The sequence below is a fragment of the Antechinus flavipes genome, chromosome 4 (genome assembly GCF_016432865.1).
Source record: "Antechinus flavipes isolate AdamAnt ecotype Samford, QLD, Australia chromosome 4, AdamAnt_v2, whole genome shotgun sequence".
Classification (NCBI taxonomy): domain Eukaryota; kingdom Metazoa; phylum Chordata; class Mammalia; order Dasyuromorphia; family Dasyuridae; genus Antechinus; species Antechinus flavipes.
Window position 1 is genome coordinate 90,043,390 of NC_067401.1, and position 16,048 is coordinate 90,059,437.

General features: G+C 32.3%; 1 protein-coding gene and 1 long non-coding RNA gene across 3 annotated transcripts in view; one reads left to right on the top strand and one right to left on the bottom strand.

Annotated features, from left to right (window-relative positions):
- The window catches only part of FMN2 (formin 2), a 446,111-nt gene that overhangs the window by 247,792 nt on the left and 182,271 nt on the right, over positions 1 to 16,048 (bottom strand). For both annotated transcript variants that reach the window (XM_051993530.1, XM_051993529.1), the window contains exon 7: positions 10,573 to 10,660. In XM_051993530.1, the coding sequence (XP_051849490.1) occupies positions 10,573 to 10,660 (88 nt within the window). The remainder of the gene's footprint in view (positions 1 to 10,572; positions 10,661 to 16,048) is intronic.
- The window catches only part of LOC127559614 (uncharacterized), a 121,469-nt gene that overhangs the window by 332 nt on the left and 105,089 nt on the right, over positions 1 to 16,048 (top strand). The window lies entirely within an intron of this gene.

Sequence of the window (16,048 nt, forward strand, 5' to 3'; positions counted from 1 at the left end):
GAATGATAACCTGAGGAGTTTGTATTTTCTTCCAGAGATAATAGGTACTCATCAAATGTTCTTGAGCAAAAGGAGGAGGGAAGATGATCTGATCAGATCTATACTTTAGGAATAATTGCACTGACAATAATATTGGAAAGGGAAAAGTAGAAACTGGTAGATCATTTAAGTGTCATATGGCAAATGTCCAGGCCAGTGTGTTGAATTACTGAAAGTAGAGTCATAGTCATATGAGCAGACAGAATAATATGTCTATAAAGCTAATAATAAGAAAACCCCTAGTACATCAAAAATCAGCATACTGTGACTGTTATCTGTACTTCTGTTCTCAATCTAACATCATGTTTACTATCCTCATTGGGTACTCTTACCACATCAGAAGGGCCTTTGAAAAACCAATAATTAACCTTAACGAGCAAAGAATAAATACAAACTTTTTTTCTACTTTGTTATTACCAAGAAATAGCATTCCAATGATCTAATGGCTTATAAAGACAGTAAGAGTTGATCCTTCAGGTTTAAAACAGGCAGAAGAAATTACTCTCCATAGGTTTAGAATAAAAGTACAAATACAGAGTGCTCCAAATCTAAGGGCAATTGTAAGCTTTAATAGATTATCTTTCATCTTTTAGTGGCTTAAAAATGAACTTAGACATTTGGGACATACTATATATTCACAGTATTAAATTTTAATCTAAATTGGTAAAAAACAAAAACAAAAACAAACAATGGATAAGTACAGGCAATGATTATTCTCCACTTTTTCTGATGTTTCCAACTCTTTGTCACCCTATATAAAGTTTTGTTGGCAGATATATTGCAGTTGTTCACCATTTCCTTCTTCAGTGGATTAAAGGAAAGAGAAGTTAAGTGACTTACATAGCTAGTGAGTATCTGAGGCCACATTTAAACTCAGGTCTTCCTGAATCCAGACTCAGTTTTTTACTGGCTAAGCCACCAACATGCCTCCATTTAGCAATGTTAGATGAATTAAAAAAAATGAAAGATATGGCACCACTAAGTTGTCCATTCCCAAATGAAAGATCTACTTCTTTTAATTGCAATGGGTGAGAGATTCAAATATTAATCAGGCATCTGTGACACACATATATACACACACACACAGAGTTCTATGAATATCTTTATAAAACATTCTTTATGGAAAACAATACAGACAAAAACTAGAGGAATGTTAATTGCAAGTGAATAAGCCAATAAAATATGATAAAAATGATAACACTAAAATTTGATTTACTTATTCATTGTCATCACAATGAAACCTCCAAAGGATTACTATGGAGAACTAGAAAATATAATAATGAAATTCATCTGGAAGAACAAAAGTTCAAGAATCTTTGGGAAAACAAGGAAAGAAGTCAGAAAGAAGAACAGAGACAGAACTCAAATTAAATCATAAAATAATCTGGTACTATTTTTTTAAAAAAATAGCATGATCAATCAGTAGAAGATAATAGATATACAATATATAGAAGAAGATGAATCTATTTATCTAGTGTTTGACAAGCCTCAAATCCTAATTATTGGAGTAACACTATTATGGAGCCTGGGACCTTGAGGAGGGCAATGGCCATGAAACCAACAGGCCTACTTTCAGTGAAATCCCTACAGTTGTATTTGAAGGAAGAAATCATTGTAAAGATGCCTATCTTACTTATCACTGCTAGAAATTGCTGATGAATTCCGACAAAAGGCAAGTGGGCAAAGAAGCACCAGAAATGCTAGTAATTTTCATATTTGCTACCTTTGCTTTTTGACTGGAAGGCAATGGAAGGGAAAGGATATAATTTTTTTTAAAGGAAAATTAAATGAAATAAAAATATATTAATCAAGAAATACTTAATATTAGAAGAAAATATTTTGGACATTTAGTCTAGGAATTCTTAAAACTTTTTCCACTAATGACTTCTTTTGTTGCCAAGAAATTTTTATGCAACCTCAGGCATAAAGATATATAAAATAGGTATATAAATCAAACATTTACTGATAATAAATCATAAAGAAATTGATTTTAAAACAATTCTTTGGTATACATATAATTTTATCATTTATTAAAAATGAAAGAAAATGTATGCATTAATGAGATGGACATGCTTGTTTACATGCTTGTTTATTTTTACATAAAGAATTAAAACTTGGTGGAATATTTGGTACCTTTCACTGCTCGCAATTTTTACATTCAGTTACACAAATCCACATGGGACAGGGAAGAGGGGTGTCAATAAAATCAGTAAGCTTTGATTGAGTCTACCTTTACCTAAAGCACCACAAAAAAAGCAGGCCAGAAAATGTCCATAGTATTAAACTAGTAAACATTGTTTGCAAAGATTCAATATACTTTTTTTCTCCCCTTCTCTAAAATGTATCAATTATACATGCGTAAACCCATGGCCCACTACCCTAGGAGCTAAGGTTCTGAAAATCATCATTATTTGATTCATTTTTTCCCTCAGAAAAATATAGCTAAATAGGGAAATAAAAGGAATATAGCCCAAATAGAGTTTGCAGCTAGGTCTTCAAAAATGTGGGTATAATGGTTTCCAGCTCCATGTAGGCACTCAATATTAAATAATGCCAATGAATTGAAGATATAGAGCAGGCTTTATTTTATCCTTAGAACATACAAAGAAAGAAAGAAGTCATAATAACTTATAAACAATATAATTCTCCCTCCTTAATTGTAATTCTATTAAGGGTCTACCCCGTCAGTCCTTCTGCCTCGGAGTGCCACTCTGTGGTTTGAACTCTCCTCAGATGGGAAACAAATTTTGAGTGTTAAAAAATCAGTAATTCTTCCACATTTCAGTTAATTTCAATTCCAGCCCAGGTAATTCTCCTAGCTACCCAAAAGATGACACGAGAACTACTATATTATCTAACCTCCATTTCAAATTTCTAATAGAGTAAATATTTAAATATTAAGTCAATCAGCCAATAACTATTAAGTGTCTAAAAATGCCAAGAACATGGGCAGCTAGGTGGCACAGTGGAGAGAGCATCAGCCCTGAAGTAAGGGAGACCAGACTTCAAACCTGGTCTCAGATACTTAACATTCCTAGCTGTGGGATCCTGGGCAAGTCACTTAACCCCAGTTGCCTCAGCAAAAACAAATAAGTTAATAAATATAAAAATGCCAAGAACTGGGAACACAAAGAAAGGTAAATGAGAACCTTTATCCTCAGAATGCTCACAATTTGGTCGGAAAAAGATAACTTGAAAACAACTATACACAAATGAGCTATATACTAAATTAAATAAATAATCAATGGAGGAGAAAGACCTAGAATTAAGAGGATTTGAGAAAAAAGCTTCCAACTGAAGAAGCTTTTAGCTGGTATTAGAAGGAAGACAAAAGGATAAAATAAAAAGGGAGAAAATTCCAGACATGGAGATAGCCACTGAAAATGCCCAGAGCTGAGACATGTAGTATCATGTTCAAGAGACAATAAAGAGGCCAGTGTTATTATATCAAAGAATAGGTTGATGTGGATTTTGATATAAAAGTACTGGAAGGGGAAGGGTGGGGCATGATGGGTTTTTAACACAAAACTGAAGACTTTCTATTTGATTGAAAATGGGTATCATGGTGGGACTAGAACTTTAGGAAAATCTCTCTGTTGGCCTAATGGATGATGGACTGGAGTAAAGAATGATTTGTAGCAGACTGACCAAGCAGAAGGCTATTGCAAAAGTCCTGATGTGAGCAGATGAGGTACAACATTTGAATGATGGTAGTATTAGAGAAGAGATCTTATTCAAGAGATTTTGCAAAGGTAAAATTGACAGGCCTCTGCAACAATTTGGATATGGAAGTAATATTATACCTAGTTTGTGAGCTAGGAGGATTGAGAGGATGGTAGAACCATAAAAAGTAATAGGAAAGTTTAGATGGCATTTGGGGGAAAATAAGGACATCCAGTTCTATGTATCTAAGAGTCAGTTGGAGAAAGGAGACTAGAAGTTAGCAGAGAGATTTAAGTAGACTTGAAAATTGTGAGAATAAAGATGATCATTAAAATCCATGGAAACTAATTAGGTCACTAACTGAAATACTATAGGAGGAGAAGAGAAAAGGTTCCAGTATAGAGTCTTATGAGAGACTCATGGATAGCACCCTAACCTGGATGAAAATCCAGCAAAGGAGACAGAGAAATAGTGGTCGGATAGGAAGGATAAGAACAAGGAGAAAGTAGCATTTCTAAAACCTAGATGAGACTGTTTCAAGAAAAAGATGATTTACAGTTACCTGCAAAGAGATGAAGAAGGAGGAAAACTGATAAAAGGCTTTCAGATTTGGTTTTTAAGGTATCATTGGTAGATGATTCAGACTAGTTCCAATAGTCTTATGATGAAGAGAGCCATCTACATTCAGAGAGAGGACTGTGAGAACTGAGTGTGGTTGACAACATAGTATTTTCACATTTTTTTTGTTTGCTTGCATTTTATTTTCTTTCTCATTTTTTTCTGGTTTGATTTGATTTTTCTCATGCAGCCAAATACTTGTATAAATATGTATGCATATATTGGATTTAACATATATTTCTACTATGTTTAACATATATTGGACTACTTGTCATCTAGAGGAGAGAGTGGGGAAAGAGGGAAGAAATTGGAACACAAGGTTTTGCAAGGGTTAATGTTGAAGAATTATCCAGGTATATGTTTCAAAAAATAAGAAGCTTTATTTTTGATTTTCTTCCCGAGTTATTTTTACCTTCTGAATCCAATTCTCCCTGTGCAACAAGAGAACTGTTTGGTTCTGCAAATATGTATTGTATCTAGGATATACTGCAACATGTTTAGCATATATAGGACTGCTTGCCATCCTGGGGGGGGGGGGGAGGAGGGAGGGAGGGGAAAAAAACGAAACATAAGTGATTGCAAGGGATAATGTCGTGTAGAAATTATCCTGGCATGGATTCTGTCAATGCGAAGTTATTATTAAATAAAATAAAATTTATTATTAAAAATAAAAAAAAAACAAAAAAAAAACATTAAAAAAAAATAAGAAGCTTTAATAAAGAAAAAATATATTAAACAGTTATCATTGATAACTCCGGGGAAAAAAAAGTTTTGGATTGAATGATAAGGTCAGAAACCAAAATTGTAGAATTGAGAATGGAGGCATCTGCTGTAGATGGCCTTTTCAAGTTCAGTCACAAAAGGTTGACTATATGACAATAATTAGTGTGGTTCAAAGAATCAAGTGAGAGTTTTTTAAAGGAGAAGAGACATAGACATGTTTGTATCCAGGAAAGAAGAAGCCAGTAGACAGAGAGAAAATGAAGATTAGTAAGAGATTAGCAATGATAAGAAGCAATATACTGTGAAAGATGGGATAAAATGGGATTACTTGTGCAATTAGGATTTCCTTTAGCAAGGAGAAGAATTACCACTTCATCTGAGATAGACTTAAGTAAGAGATAATCAAAGACATCTAAATGATATGAGATGAAGAGAAGGGGAGAAGAAATAGTTCTCAGTAAATGTAGTATTTATAGAGCGTATTCAGCTTTTATTTTCACACATAACAAGCCTATTTTTTTCAGGTCCTTCTTTGTAGTTCCTTTGTATTGTGTTATATATTATAGCCTTCTCACATCATGAGTCTTTCCATTTGTCTGAATGATTCTAATTTTTAATATTTATAAGACAATAATGTTTCATGACTTGTACCCATACTACCGCACTAATTAGAATACAAATATTAAATAGACAGGCCTTTGTTCTAGAGAACAATTTGGGTTCACTGAAGGCAATGTGAAATTTCTCAAATAGAACGAGTCCATATGCCTTCTTCTGGTTAATTCTGGATCAACTCATTTTTAACTTACAATATTTGTACAAAGTATCAGATTATATAGAGAGGTATAAATAGATTGACTAATAGAAAGATACACGATATATAAACATACATATATACATATGAAGAACGAAAGAGACAAACAGAAAGCAAGACAGAGATAAGAATTCTTTAAGTGAACTTGATCGATCGATTTATCTTATCTATCCACCCATCCATCTATCTATATATCTATCTACCAATACAAATAACCACATCTAAAAACTACTCTGCAACTATGTTCTGAGTATACCAAGTGAGTTAATAATCAATGTTAATATCAAGAGTCATATTAAGATAAAAATAACCATCACAATAAAAAGGCCAACTTTATGGTGAACAAGTACATATGTAATATATACAAGTGACAATTCATGTATTTTAGGTAAATAATATATACAAAATGACAATTTATGATATATTTATCTCAATAAACATTTAATAGATTCCTAATAAACAAACTTAATTTTAAGAATGAATGACAACAACCAACCAACCATAACCAAGGGACTTAAATGATATTTACCTTACATGTTCCCATTTTATTATTTTCAGTTGTTTCATTTATGTCTTATTCTTTGTGACTCCATTTAGGATTTTCTTGGCAAGGACACTGGAGTGGTTAGCCATTTTCTTTTTCCAATAATTTTATATATGAGGGACAGTGTTAAATGATTTCCCCAGGGTCACACACCTAAGTTCCCATACTAGGTGCAATAAATTCCTTAGTACTCCAGAGTACTAGCAAATGTTCACAGTAGCTCAAACAAGAGATAATAAAAACACAAATAACCTTGAGTTCTAAGCTTTTTTTATCCTTACTTTCACCTAAGCTTCTTGTAAACATTCCAATAGTGATTTGTCAGACTTAACTGTTCAGATTAAGGTTATTAACTAAGACTATGGCTTCAGTCTGACTAACAATTAATTCATCATTGAACCAGAGGCAGTTTGCTAGAGTAGTGAATATAGAACTGAACCTGTCACAAAGAAATCAATTCAAATCTTGTCTCAATACTTCCTAGTTGTATGATACTGAGTAAGTCACATAAGCTCTCAGTCTTAATGTCTTTATCTGTAAACTGGGAATAATAGCTAATATGCCCCAGGTCTGTCCAAAAAAAGATCAAATGAAATCATGTAAAACATTTTGTTAGCTAACCATAAAGTACCATATAAATATTAGCTATCATTATCATAATTTTCATTATAGTCAAATAATTTTGGAAGTGAAAGAAATCAAAGATTATATGCTATCCCAAGATGATAGTTTACAAATAATGAATCTTAAGTCCAGAGTATTTTGCTATAAGTTCACACAACTAAAGGCAGAGCCAAAAGTAGAAACCAGATCTCCTGATTCCCAATCCCATTATTTCATGAGATCACAAAGCTCAAAAAGATTGGTTTAGCCATAATTAATGCCACATTAACAAATCTATACAAAATCAATTGTCCCCTTTACATTTTGTAAGGAGTTTTTGAGTTTTGTTTTTGTGGTTTTTCTTTTTTCCTTTCTTTTCTTTTCTTTTTCTTTTTTTTTTCTTTTTTCTTTTTTTTTTCTTTTCTTTTCTTTTTTTTTTCTTTTCTTTTCTTTTTCTTTTTTTTTTTTTTTTTTTACTATATATCATGTTATAAATGGTATTGTGGAATATAAATAACATTCAGGTTTTTGTTTTTGTTTTTTTTGTTTTTTGCTGATGCAATTGAGGTTAAGTAACTTGCCTAAGGTCACACAGCTAAGAAGCATTAAATGTCTGAGGCTGGATTTGAACTCAGATCTTCCTGACTTCAGGGCTGGTGCTCCATCCACTGAGCCATCTAGCTGTCCCACCATTCAGTTGTTGTTGTTGTTGTTGTTTTTAATACATAGAACATGTCATAATAGGCTAATTCATGTTTTGAGTATCTATGCTTTTAGGCCACGCTATTAGCAAATACAATTGTATAAAATAAGTCAAATTGAAATAAGGCACTACCATAATTGATTTAACTTTGAGCTGTTTTGTTTTTTGTTTTTATTTTTGCCTAAGGAATAGTGAAATAAAATAAATGCATTATAACATTTCACATATAGTTTATTTTCAATATGCTTTTAGGACAAAATCCTTTATATTACTTAAAACATTATATGGAGATGAGTTGACATTATATTCTTTTTAAAAGAAAGTATATATTTATTTTTGAGAGAGGAAATATGGTATAGATCAGTAATTCCCAACTTTTTTTTTTTTTTTTTGGCATATAAGGACCTTTCTAGTATTGTAGACCTGAGAATGGTAGATTTTTTTTTTTTTTTTTTAGTAAAATCACATAACAGCAAAATGACAATGCTTGATACACAAATGAATTTGAGAATCTCAGAAAAACTCCACAATTCCTATGAAACCACTTATAGAATAAAAAGTATTTGAAATTCATTATTTCTAAAAGACAATGATTTCTTAATCCAAAATTAAGAATAGCTTTCTAGATGTCAAATTAAATAAAAAGTTATAGGCAAACCTATAGTTCGTTCATATGTATAAGGATACCTCAAACAAGGTAGAAATTAAAAGTACCTCTTTTACAGAAAGCCAAATCTATTTCAAAATGACCATTTGCCTTTTAATACAACCATTTTTTGCAAAGTGGTTTGCAAGCTTTAGAAGAGACAAGAGCAAACACTTCTTATTCTAATAGGATAAAGGTTAAGTATAATACTGTATGACCCCATCAACTACTGACGTTCATGCCATGTTATTGTTAGTGTTGCATGTTAAGCTAGCAAATTTTCAATGAACTTGTGTTGGCTTTACCACAGACACAGATGTTAGGCGGACTCCTTTGTTCATAAGGTTCTCATTATTAACTCAAACCAAGTTGAATATTTGACTGAAGGAAAGGACCATATCATTGTTTTCAGATTTCACTCTATGACTTAACTGGACTACATCTGCCAGTTTTAGAAATACCAAGTACTTCTTGGCGCCAGCCCTGGCGTCTTGCTCTATGACTACCACCCTAAATGTTTCAGCTTGAGGAAGTCTCTTCACCATCAAAACAATTTAATAAAAACTTAAATTGTGATTAAGAGTTACTCATCAATTGACAGAATAAGTTGTGCTGTTTATGAATTATTCCACATAATATTTTAAGTCCAGCAAAGAGAATTCATGTTTAAAACAGAGTAATCTAGAAAGCCAGTAAAATATTTTCATGATTTATAAAGTCTGTGCTGTACTTGAAACCATATTTATTTAATAGGTAGGCTGGCACTCCACAGGACAGTCCAATCTGCTTTAAATCTATTCTGAGCCTTTGGGTAGCTTAAGGGACTTTCTGACTATAAATTTAATTCCTCTCTTCACCTTTGTGCACTGATATCTTTTAGCATGGATGTGATGGAGATGGAAAGAAATGCTTAGTTTTTAATATACATAATTATAGGTTAAAAGCCAATTATGAATATAATAAAGGCAAACCCTTTTCAAATTTATAAATGTGATTTTAACACTAAACATAGAAACTATTTTATAAACCCAATTAAAGATTTAAGTTAAAAAAACAACATAAAAGAAATTACAAAAGGTCATGAAATTACTGCTTCCATGTGTGTGGATCACCAGAAATAACATAAGGTGGGTAATAATGAGAAACCATCTGTGATACTTGTGTGAAAAGGTAATCTATTGCTATGATAGCAAAAAGGCAAGAAACTTGTATTGTACCTATCTCTGAGTATGGGGTAAATGCAGGTTCTTAATATAAAAAGCTATGAAAATTCCCCCACTGTTTATAAAGAATAATTTTCCTTTGCTGACTGTGAGTCACTTCTCCTTTAATTCTACAGAAGGATTTCCAATTCATATCATAAAATTTTAGAATTGAATGGGACATTAGAGGTCATTTAGTTCAATCCTCTCTCCAATGCTGGAATCCCTTTTCAGCATTCCTGATAAAATCCAGCAATGGTTTAAACATTTCCAGGGATGGAAAACTCACTACACTTCAGGAGTTGTTCCATTGATGTATAGCTCTTAATATTAGAAAGCTCTTCCTGATATCAAGTCAAAACATACATTCCTATAAATCCCACCCATTTGCTTTCATTCTATTCTTGAAAACACATGAGAACAATTTCACTGAGGTCCCATCCTCCATCCCCATAGTCTTTCAAATATTTGAAGAAATGCTACTCTCTCTCTCTCTTTTTTCTAGACTAACATCCTTAGTTCCTTCAACCATTTCCCTTCCATGGCTTCTAGATTGTTCAATATTCCTGATTTCTTCCTTTAAACATCACTAGCAAAGCATGGAAATCATGGAAAACAAAACCAAATTTAATAATATATATGTTGCCCGGGATTAGTAAAGAGAAAAGTGAAATTATTTCTCCTCATTCTTTGTCCAATTTCCTTTCCCCTTTTTAAAAAAAAAAACAATCTTATGATGAAAGATAAGAATCTGGTTCTTTATAAGTTAAAGACAATGAAGTTCAATACACTATACACAAATACATACACATAGATTTATCTGACAAAAAAAGAAAAAAGGGGGAAAAGCCCACTATGAGGAAAGAAAGTTAATACCATTTATTAGAAATGTATAATTACACAATCCAATAAAATTAATGGGAAATATAGAGAGAAGTTAGCTGATATACAATGACATAAAAAACGATACTACCAATCCTGACATGCTACTTTAAAGCTGAATTTGTCTGTACTTACCATGCTGTATGTCTTTCATATCTAAATGAAGGCTTGACATTAGTATTCCAACTGCTTGTGATCTTTTGTTGCTTAATAACTTGACAACCTGCTCAAAACAGAAAGAAAAAGAAGAAAAAACCCAGGAGTTAATTTGCAATTCAAGCTTATTATGAATTGTTTTGTAATACTAGCTCACAATCTAGCAAGGCAACAATTTTGTGCCAGTGCTTAAAATATGAAGGACTCACTGTCATATGCTATATGGAGGATTTATAGTCATATGTTATATTTAGAGAGATTTGCTTTATTTAAAACCATTATACACACACATACATACACATACATGACTGAACAATTTATTAGTAGTCTCAATTTCATAAATTCTCCTATTCTCTCAAGAGAGTGGGTAATCAACAAGTATCATCCCAATCATTTGGGTAATTGTTTTATTCTCCAGGATGTCCATTATTATTCATGCTGGATTGGTGCCTGAGATAGTAATAAAAAGTTCCTTTTTTTAATGTGGACATTCGTAACACAGGACAAGTAAAATCAGCAAGAAAAAAACAAAATGTCCCATCAAGTTGTTGTCTTATGACTTTTCCCTCAGAGCAGATTTAGACTCCATTTTATGTAATACTTTCAAAAACTTTGCTGTTTGCTGGCAGTGCCACTATTTTTGTACTCTTCATACATTTTAGGCTAAAACTTTCCAGAGAAATAATAGAGTTACATCTACCACACCAATGGCTATATCAGATTTCAAAATTCTTCACAAAGAACCCAACAGAATTTTCCTAAAAAAGTAATGAAGGAATCTCTATAAAGCAAAAAGAGGCACACACATACACATACATATTTATGTGCACACATGAGCATTTATGTGTATGTATGTGTATATATAAATACATAAAATGTAACTATATAAATACTTTGTATAGGAAATTCTGTATTTTCATGTTGTATACATGCATGTGTATGTGTGTGTATATATACATATATTTATGTATATATATATGTGTGTGTGTGTGTGTGTGTGTGTGTGTGTATGCTTTTCATCAATATATTCAGTTATGTTTCCTCTATCCCACAAGCAGGCCATATTCATGGCACTTCAAGATTTTACTAATTCTCTGATGTTTTGTTTTACAGCTGCTTAGAAAAACACTTGGGGGAAAGAAAAACAGTTAAGATCAAATTACCAGAAGTGACAGCTGCCTTAACAGCTATCATAATTGCCCACCAAGCTTTACTTTTTTTGGTTGAAATTGGGTCAATCAGAGAACTAATAAAATAATCTTAGCCATCTGTCATACAAAGTCACAAAGCGAAACAATATTTGTAATTGCAATAATAGCTTTCGTGGTTCCCAGGAGGGGGAATAAAGAAAGAAAAAAATTCAAAATGATCAACCACAACACCATAACCCTTTTGTGAAACTTAAGGTTAAAAAGCCTCTTCTGGCAAAGGGACAATGTTCCACAGTACATCTCTCCCTTTATACAGATTTTGCTGTAGTAAATGGAGCAGAGTAAAGCACAAAATCTATGGCAAACTCTTTCTTTTTGGCTTTTTTGCAAATGTAATTAAATCTTTTGAGTTTCACTGAGGAAGTTGTTACAAACTTTTATAAACTACTTGAGTTTGAAGCCACTAGGTCTACCAAAGCTATCCTATTTAAAAAAAAAAAAAAAACACACACACACACACAAAACAAAAAAAAAAAACAAAAAAACTTTACTTTCATGAAAATCTAACTTTAGAAAAACAAAATGTAACAATTTCTTCTGGAAAATTTCCCTAACTTTAAAAGAACAGTATCCTCTTTCTTATCTACTTTGCCAAAATAATTTAATCAAAATCTAAAAGGAATATGTACATTTGTATTTAGTGCTCTCTCCTTGCCCATTTCAGATCTTTAATTTGAGCAATTTCAATTAAGGCACTTGAAATTAATGTTTATAGTTCATTCTACTTCATATCTCCCATATAACATTTTGACACTAATATACACATTAATGCATGTCTTGGATACAATACTTTATACATTCAATGTCTCTATAAGTGAGGTCCAAATTATTCTAGGTGAGAAAACTTGGGCAGTTATCATAAAATGTGATATGATGGCTATAAAGAAACTTGAAGATTTTTATTTTGCTTTGTTGTGTGGTGTTTAAGCTGAAAGTTTTAGAAACCTGTGTTATTGACCTTATTATTTCTATTTTTTTTGTTGTTGTTGCTCATTTGTGTTTGAGTCTTTAAGACCCCATTTGGGGTTTTCTTGGCAGAGATACCAGAATAGTTTGCCATTTCCTTCTACAGATCATTTTACAGATAAATACAGATAAATTTTGCAGAGTTAAATGGCTCGCCCAGAATTACACAATTAAGTATCTGAGGCCAGATTCAAACTCAGGAAGATGAGACTTTCTGACTTCAACTCCAGCACTCTATCCACTACACCACTTAGCTGCTGTCTATGAATAATGAAATAAGCAGGGTTAAGATCAGGGAAGGGTATGTATGTATGTATGTGTGTATATATATGCATATGTGTGTATTTATTATTAACTCTCTCAATGGACTAGATAATTTTTATAAATATGAGATTAATAAATTAAAAACAAAATTAGCAATAATGTAATTATCACACTTAAAAAATAACTTCCTACATATTTTAAAGAAATAGCACCTAAATTCTAAATTTAGAAATAATACCAAGGTGTACTATCTTTTGCATGAATAAACACAAACATCAGTATCTTTTTCATGAATAAATTCCAGAAGTCAATTCTTCCTCAGGAGGTAATTTTTTTCCTTCCTCCTTCCCTCCGTTCCTCTCTTCCTTCCTTGTAAATGAGCATATAATTACTAAAACAAAGTTCAGTATCAAATCTATTGTTTCTGAGGTTGGTTATAGAGAACACACACAAAAAAAAGTTGAATAAAGGAAACTTCCATTTTATTTTCACAAAAGCTGCATTCTACAAGAGCTCATTGATGTGTTAAAAAGGAATAGACATGGCTAATTTTGTTTAGCCATACTTTGTATATACCACTTTGGGAGGTAAGGAAGAGGGAACTGTGGTGAGAGTAAAATTGCTTAAGTTCCCATTCACTTATTTCACCTTCCAAATAAGCTACTTATAAAGTAATACAATATAGTACTAATTCACTAAACATTCTCATTAACATGTGTGCCTAAAGTAATTCCCACAGTGAAAATGAAGAGAAAGCAATCATACTAAGCTAAAGTCTAAGCCTACAGGCTACAGACTATTGTCGCCATTACAATGAAAACCACCAAAAGACGAGTAATCAAATCTCTAGAAGATCTAAGAACATCAGACATACTGCAAAACTCCTTCAGCTTGAGACCTAGAAGACTTTTTGAAAAAAGTTTCAAAACTTTCCAACTCAAAAAAAAAAAGTTTCAAAATACGGAGGAAACTAAATATTTTGTCAGTGGTCTAAATGACCATATTAAAGGCTGCCTGGTTGCTAAAAGGTCCCAGTGTTAGTTGATAATTAAACTATATGCCAAATTTGTTTCTGATCATATAGCATGAGCCCAGCAATCAATCAATCCTTCTCTCTTTCTCTCTCTTTCTTTCTTTCTTTCTCTCTCTCTCTCTCTCTCTCTCTCTCTCTCTCTCTCTCTCTCTCTCTCTCTCTCTCTCTCTCTCACACACACACACACACACACACAAACACAAACACACACATAGAAGAGGCTAATATTATACAGATACTAAATGAGATCACTGAAATTAGTTATAAAAATTATTTTTCTCTTCACTAACCTTTCCCCATCTTCTTCATCCCAGTCACTTTTAAATTCAAGAGAGATAGTTATAGCTTATCTTTAAGGTTTGCAAAACATTTGGCATATATTATCTTATTTTCCCCCTTTCGAACATCTTGATGATATGATTTAGGAGAGCAATTGCTGATATGTTTGGGGTTTAGCATCAAATGTTGACAGTCACCAAATTTGGGAGTTTGGTCCTGTGAAGAATTCAAAATGGCTATTCTTTTTGGTAAAACATAGGTTTATTTAGGAAAAGAGGTTATAATAAAATGATAATAGACACTAGAAGTGATAAATATGAAATAGAGTTGGGAGAGGACATAGTAAGGGAAGGTGTTTTAACAATTAATGATGGAAAAAACAAGTTCCCTAATGGAATTCACAATCAGGAGAAAGGATATACAGGCTAAATCTATAGAAGAGTTTAGAACCTAAAAGAGTTATAAGAGCTCTCAGAAGGAGAAAAAATAGAGGGTAGGACCATACAGTTAAACTGATCGAAGTTACTGTCCTTCCCTGATGCTTCAGTCTTTCTCTGCCAACATCACTTAGTTATTCAAGACCTCATCATTTTCTCTTAAATCAAATCATTTGGAACTAAGTGCTATCATTATCCTCATTTTACATAGGAAATTGAAGCAGAAAAAGATAAAATCACTTGTTCAGGATAACACCCTTAACTGTTAGCTAACACAGCTAACATTGTCTAATAGCTAATAAATAACTGAGATAGTATTCAAACTTCTCTCCCTGACTCCAAATCCAGTGTTCTATCCACTATACCACCCACAGGAATTATGATATGAACAGAGAGAACAAGCTAAATGGGAAAGATGGTAGAATGAATAAGAACTGGAAATATATTAGATATGATGAAGAAAGAAAATCAAGGATGATACTGAGGCAGTGACAATGGGTGGGCACTAAAAATAATGAAGTTTAGAGGGTGAGATATTTAGGCAGAAAAGATTGAATTATCTTTTTATTGAGAATCACAGAGACACATGTAGGCCTAATAATATTAAACTGCCATTCAGGGGGAAGTCACCTAACTGCTCTGAGTTCCAGGATTTTTTGTCTGTAAAATAATGTGGTTGAGCTAGATGAGCTAGATGAGCTAGATGATTCTAGTTCAAAATCTGTGATCTTATGATCCTTTCCAATGATAAACATGGTCATTCATCGCAAAATTCAGTGGCCTATGGCCTTTTTACTTTATGACATCTCACTTCTATAACTTTAATACTCCCTTTTCATTCAGATGACTCTTGATTCTATGTCACTAGCCTTTCTCATTTAGGATCCAATTCTAAACCTACACATTTCTGTTGTTCATTTACATTTGGATGCCTTGCCATACCCACAAGTAGAGTATATACAAAATGTAATTTATAGGATCATAGATTTAGAAATGGAAAGACATTATAGGTTATCTGATCCAATCTCCTCTCAGTTTATATGAAGTACCAAAAATTAGATGTTTAATAAAAGCTCATTCCTTCCTTCACCTTTTATTCCAGTAATTCAATTCTCCTATTTTTTTTCATCTAGATATTTCTTAAATTCTTTTAATTAATTTTATTTTCTTTAAATTATTTTAAGTCCTTTTTTCATCATTAACAACTTAACAAGTCTCAATACATTTATGTAGATTTCTATAGAAACTACCCAGATAGCCTTCCT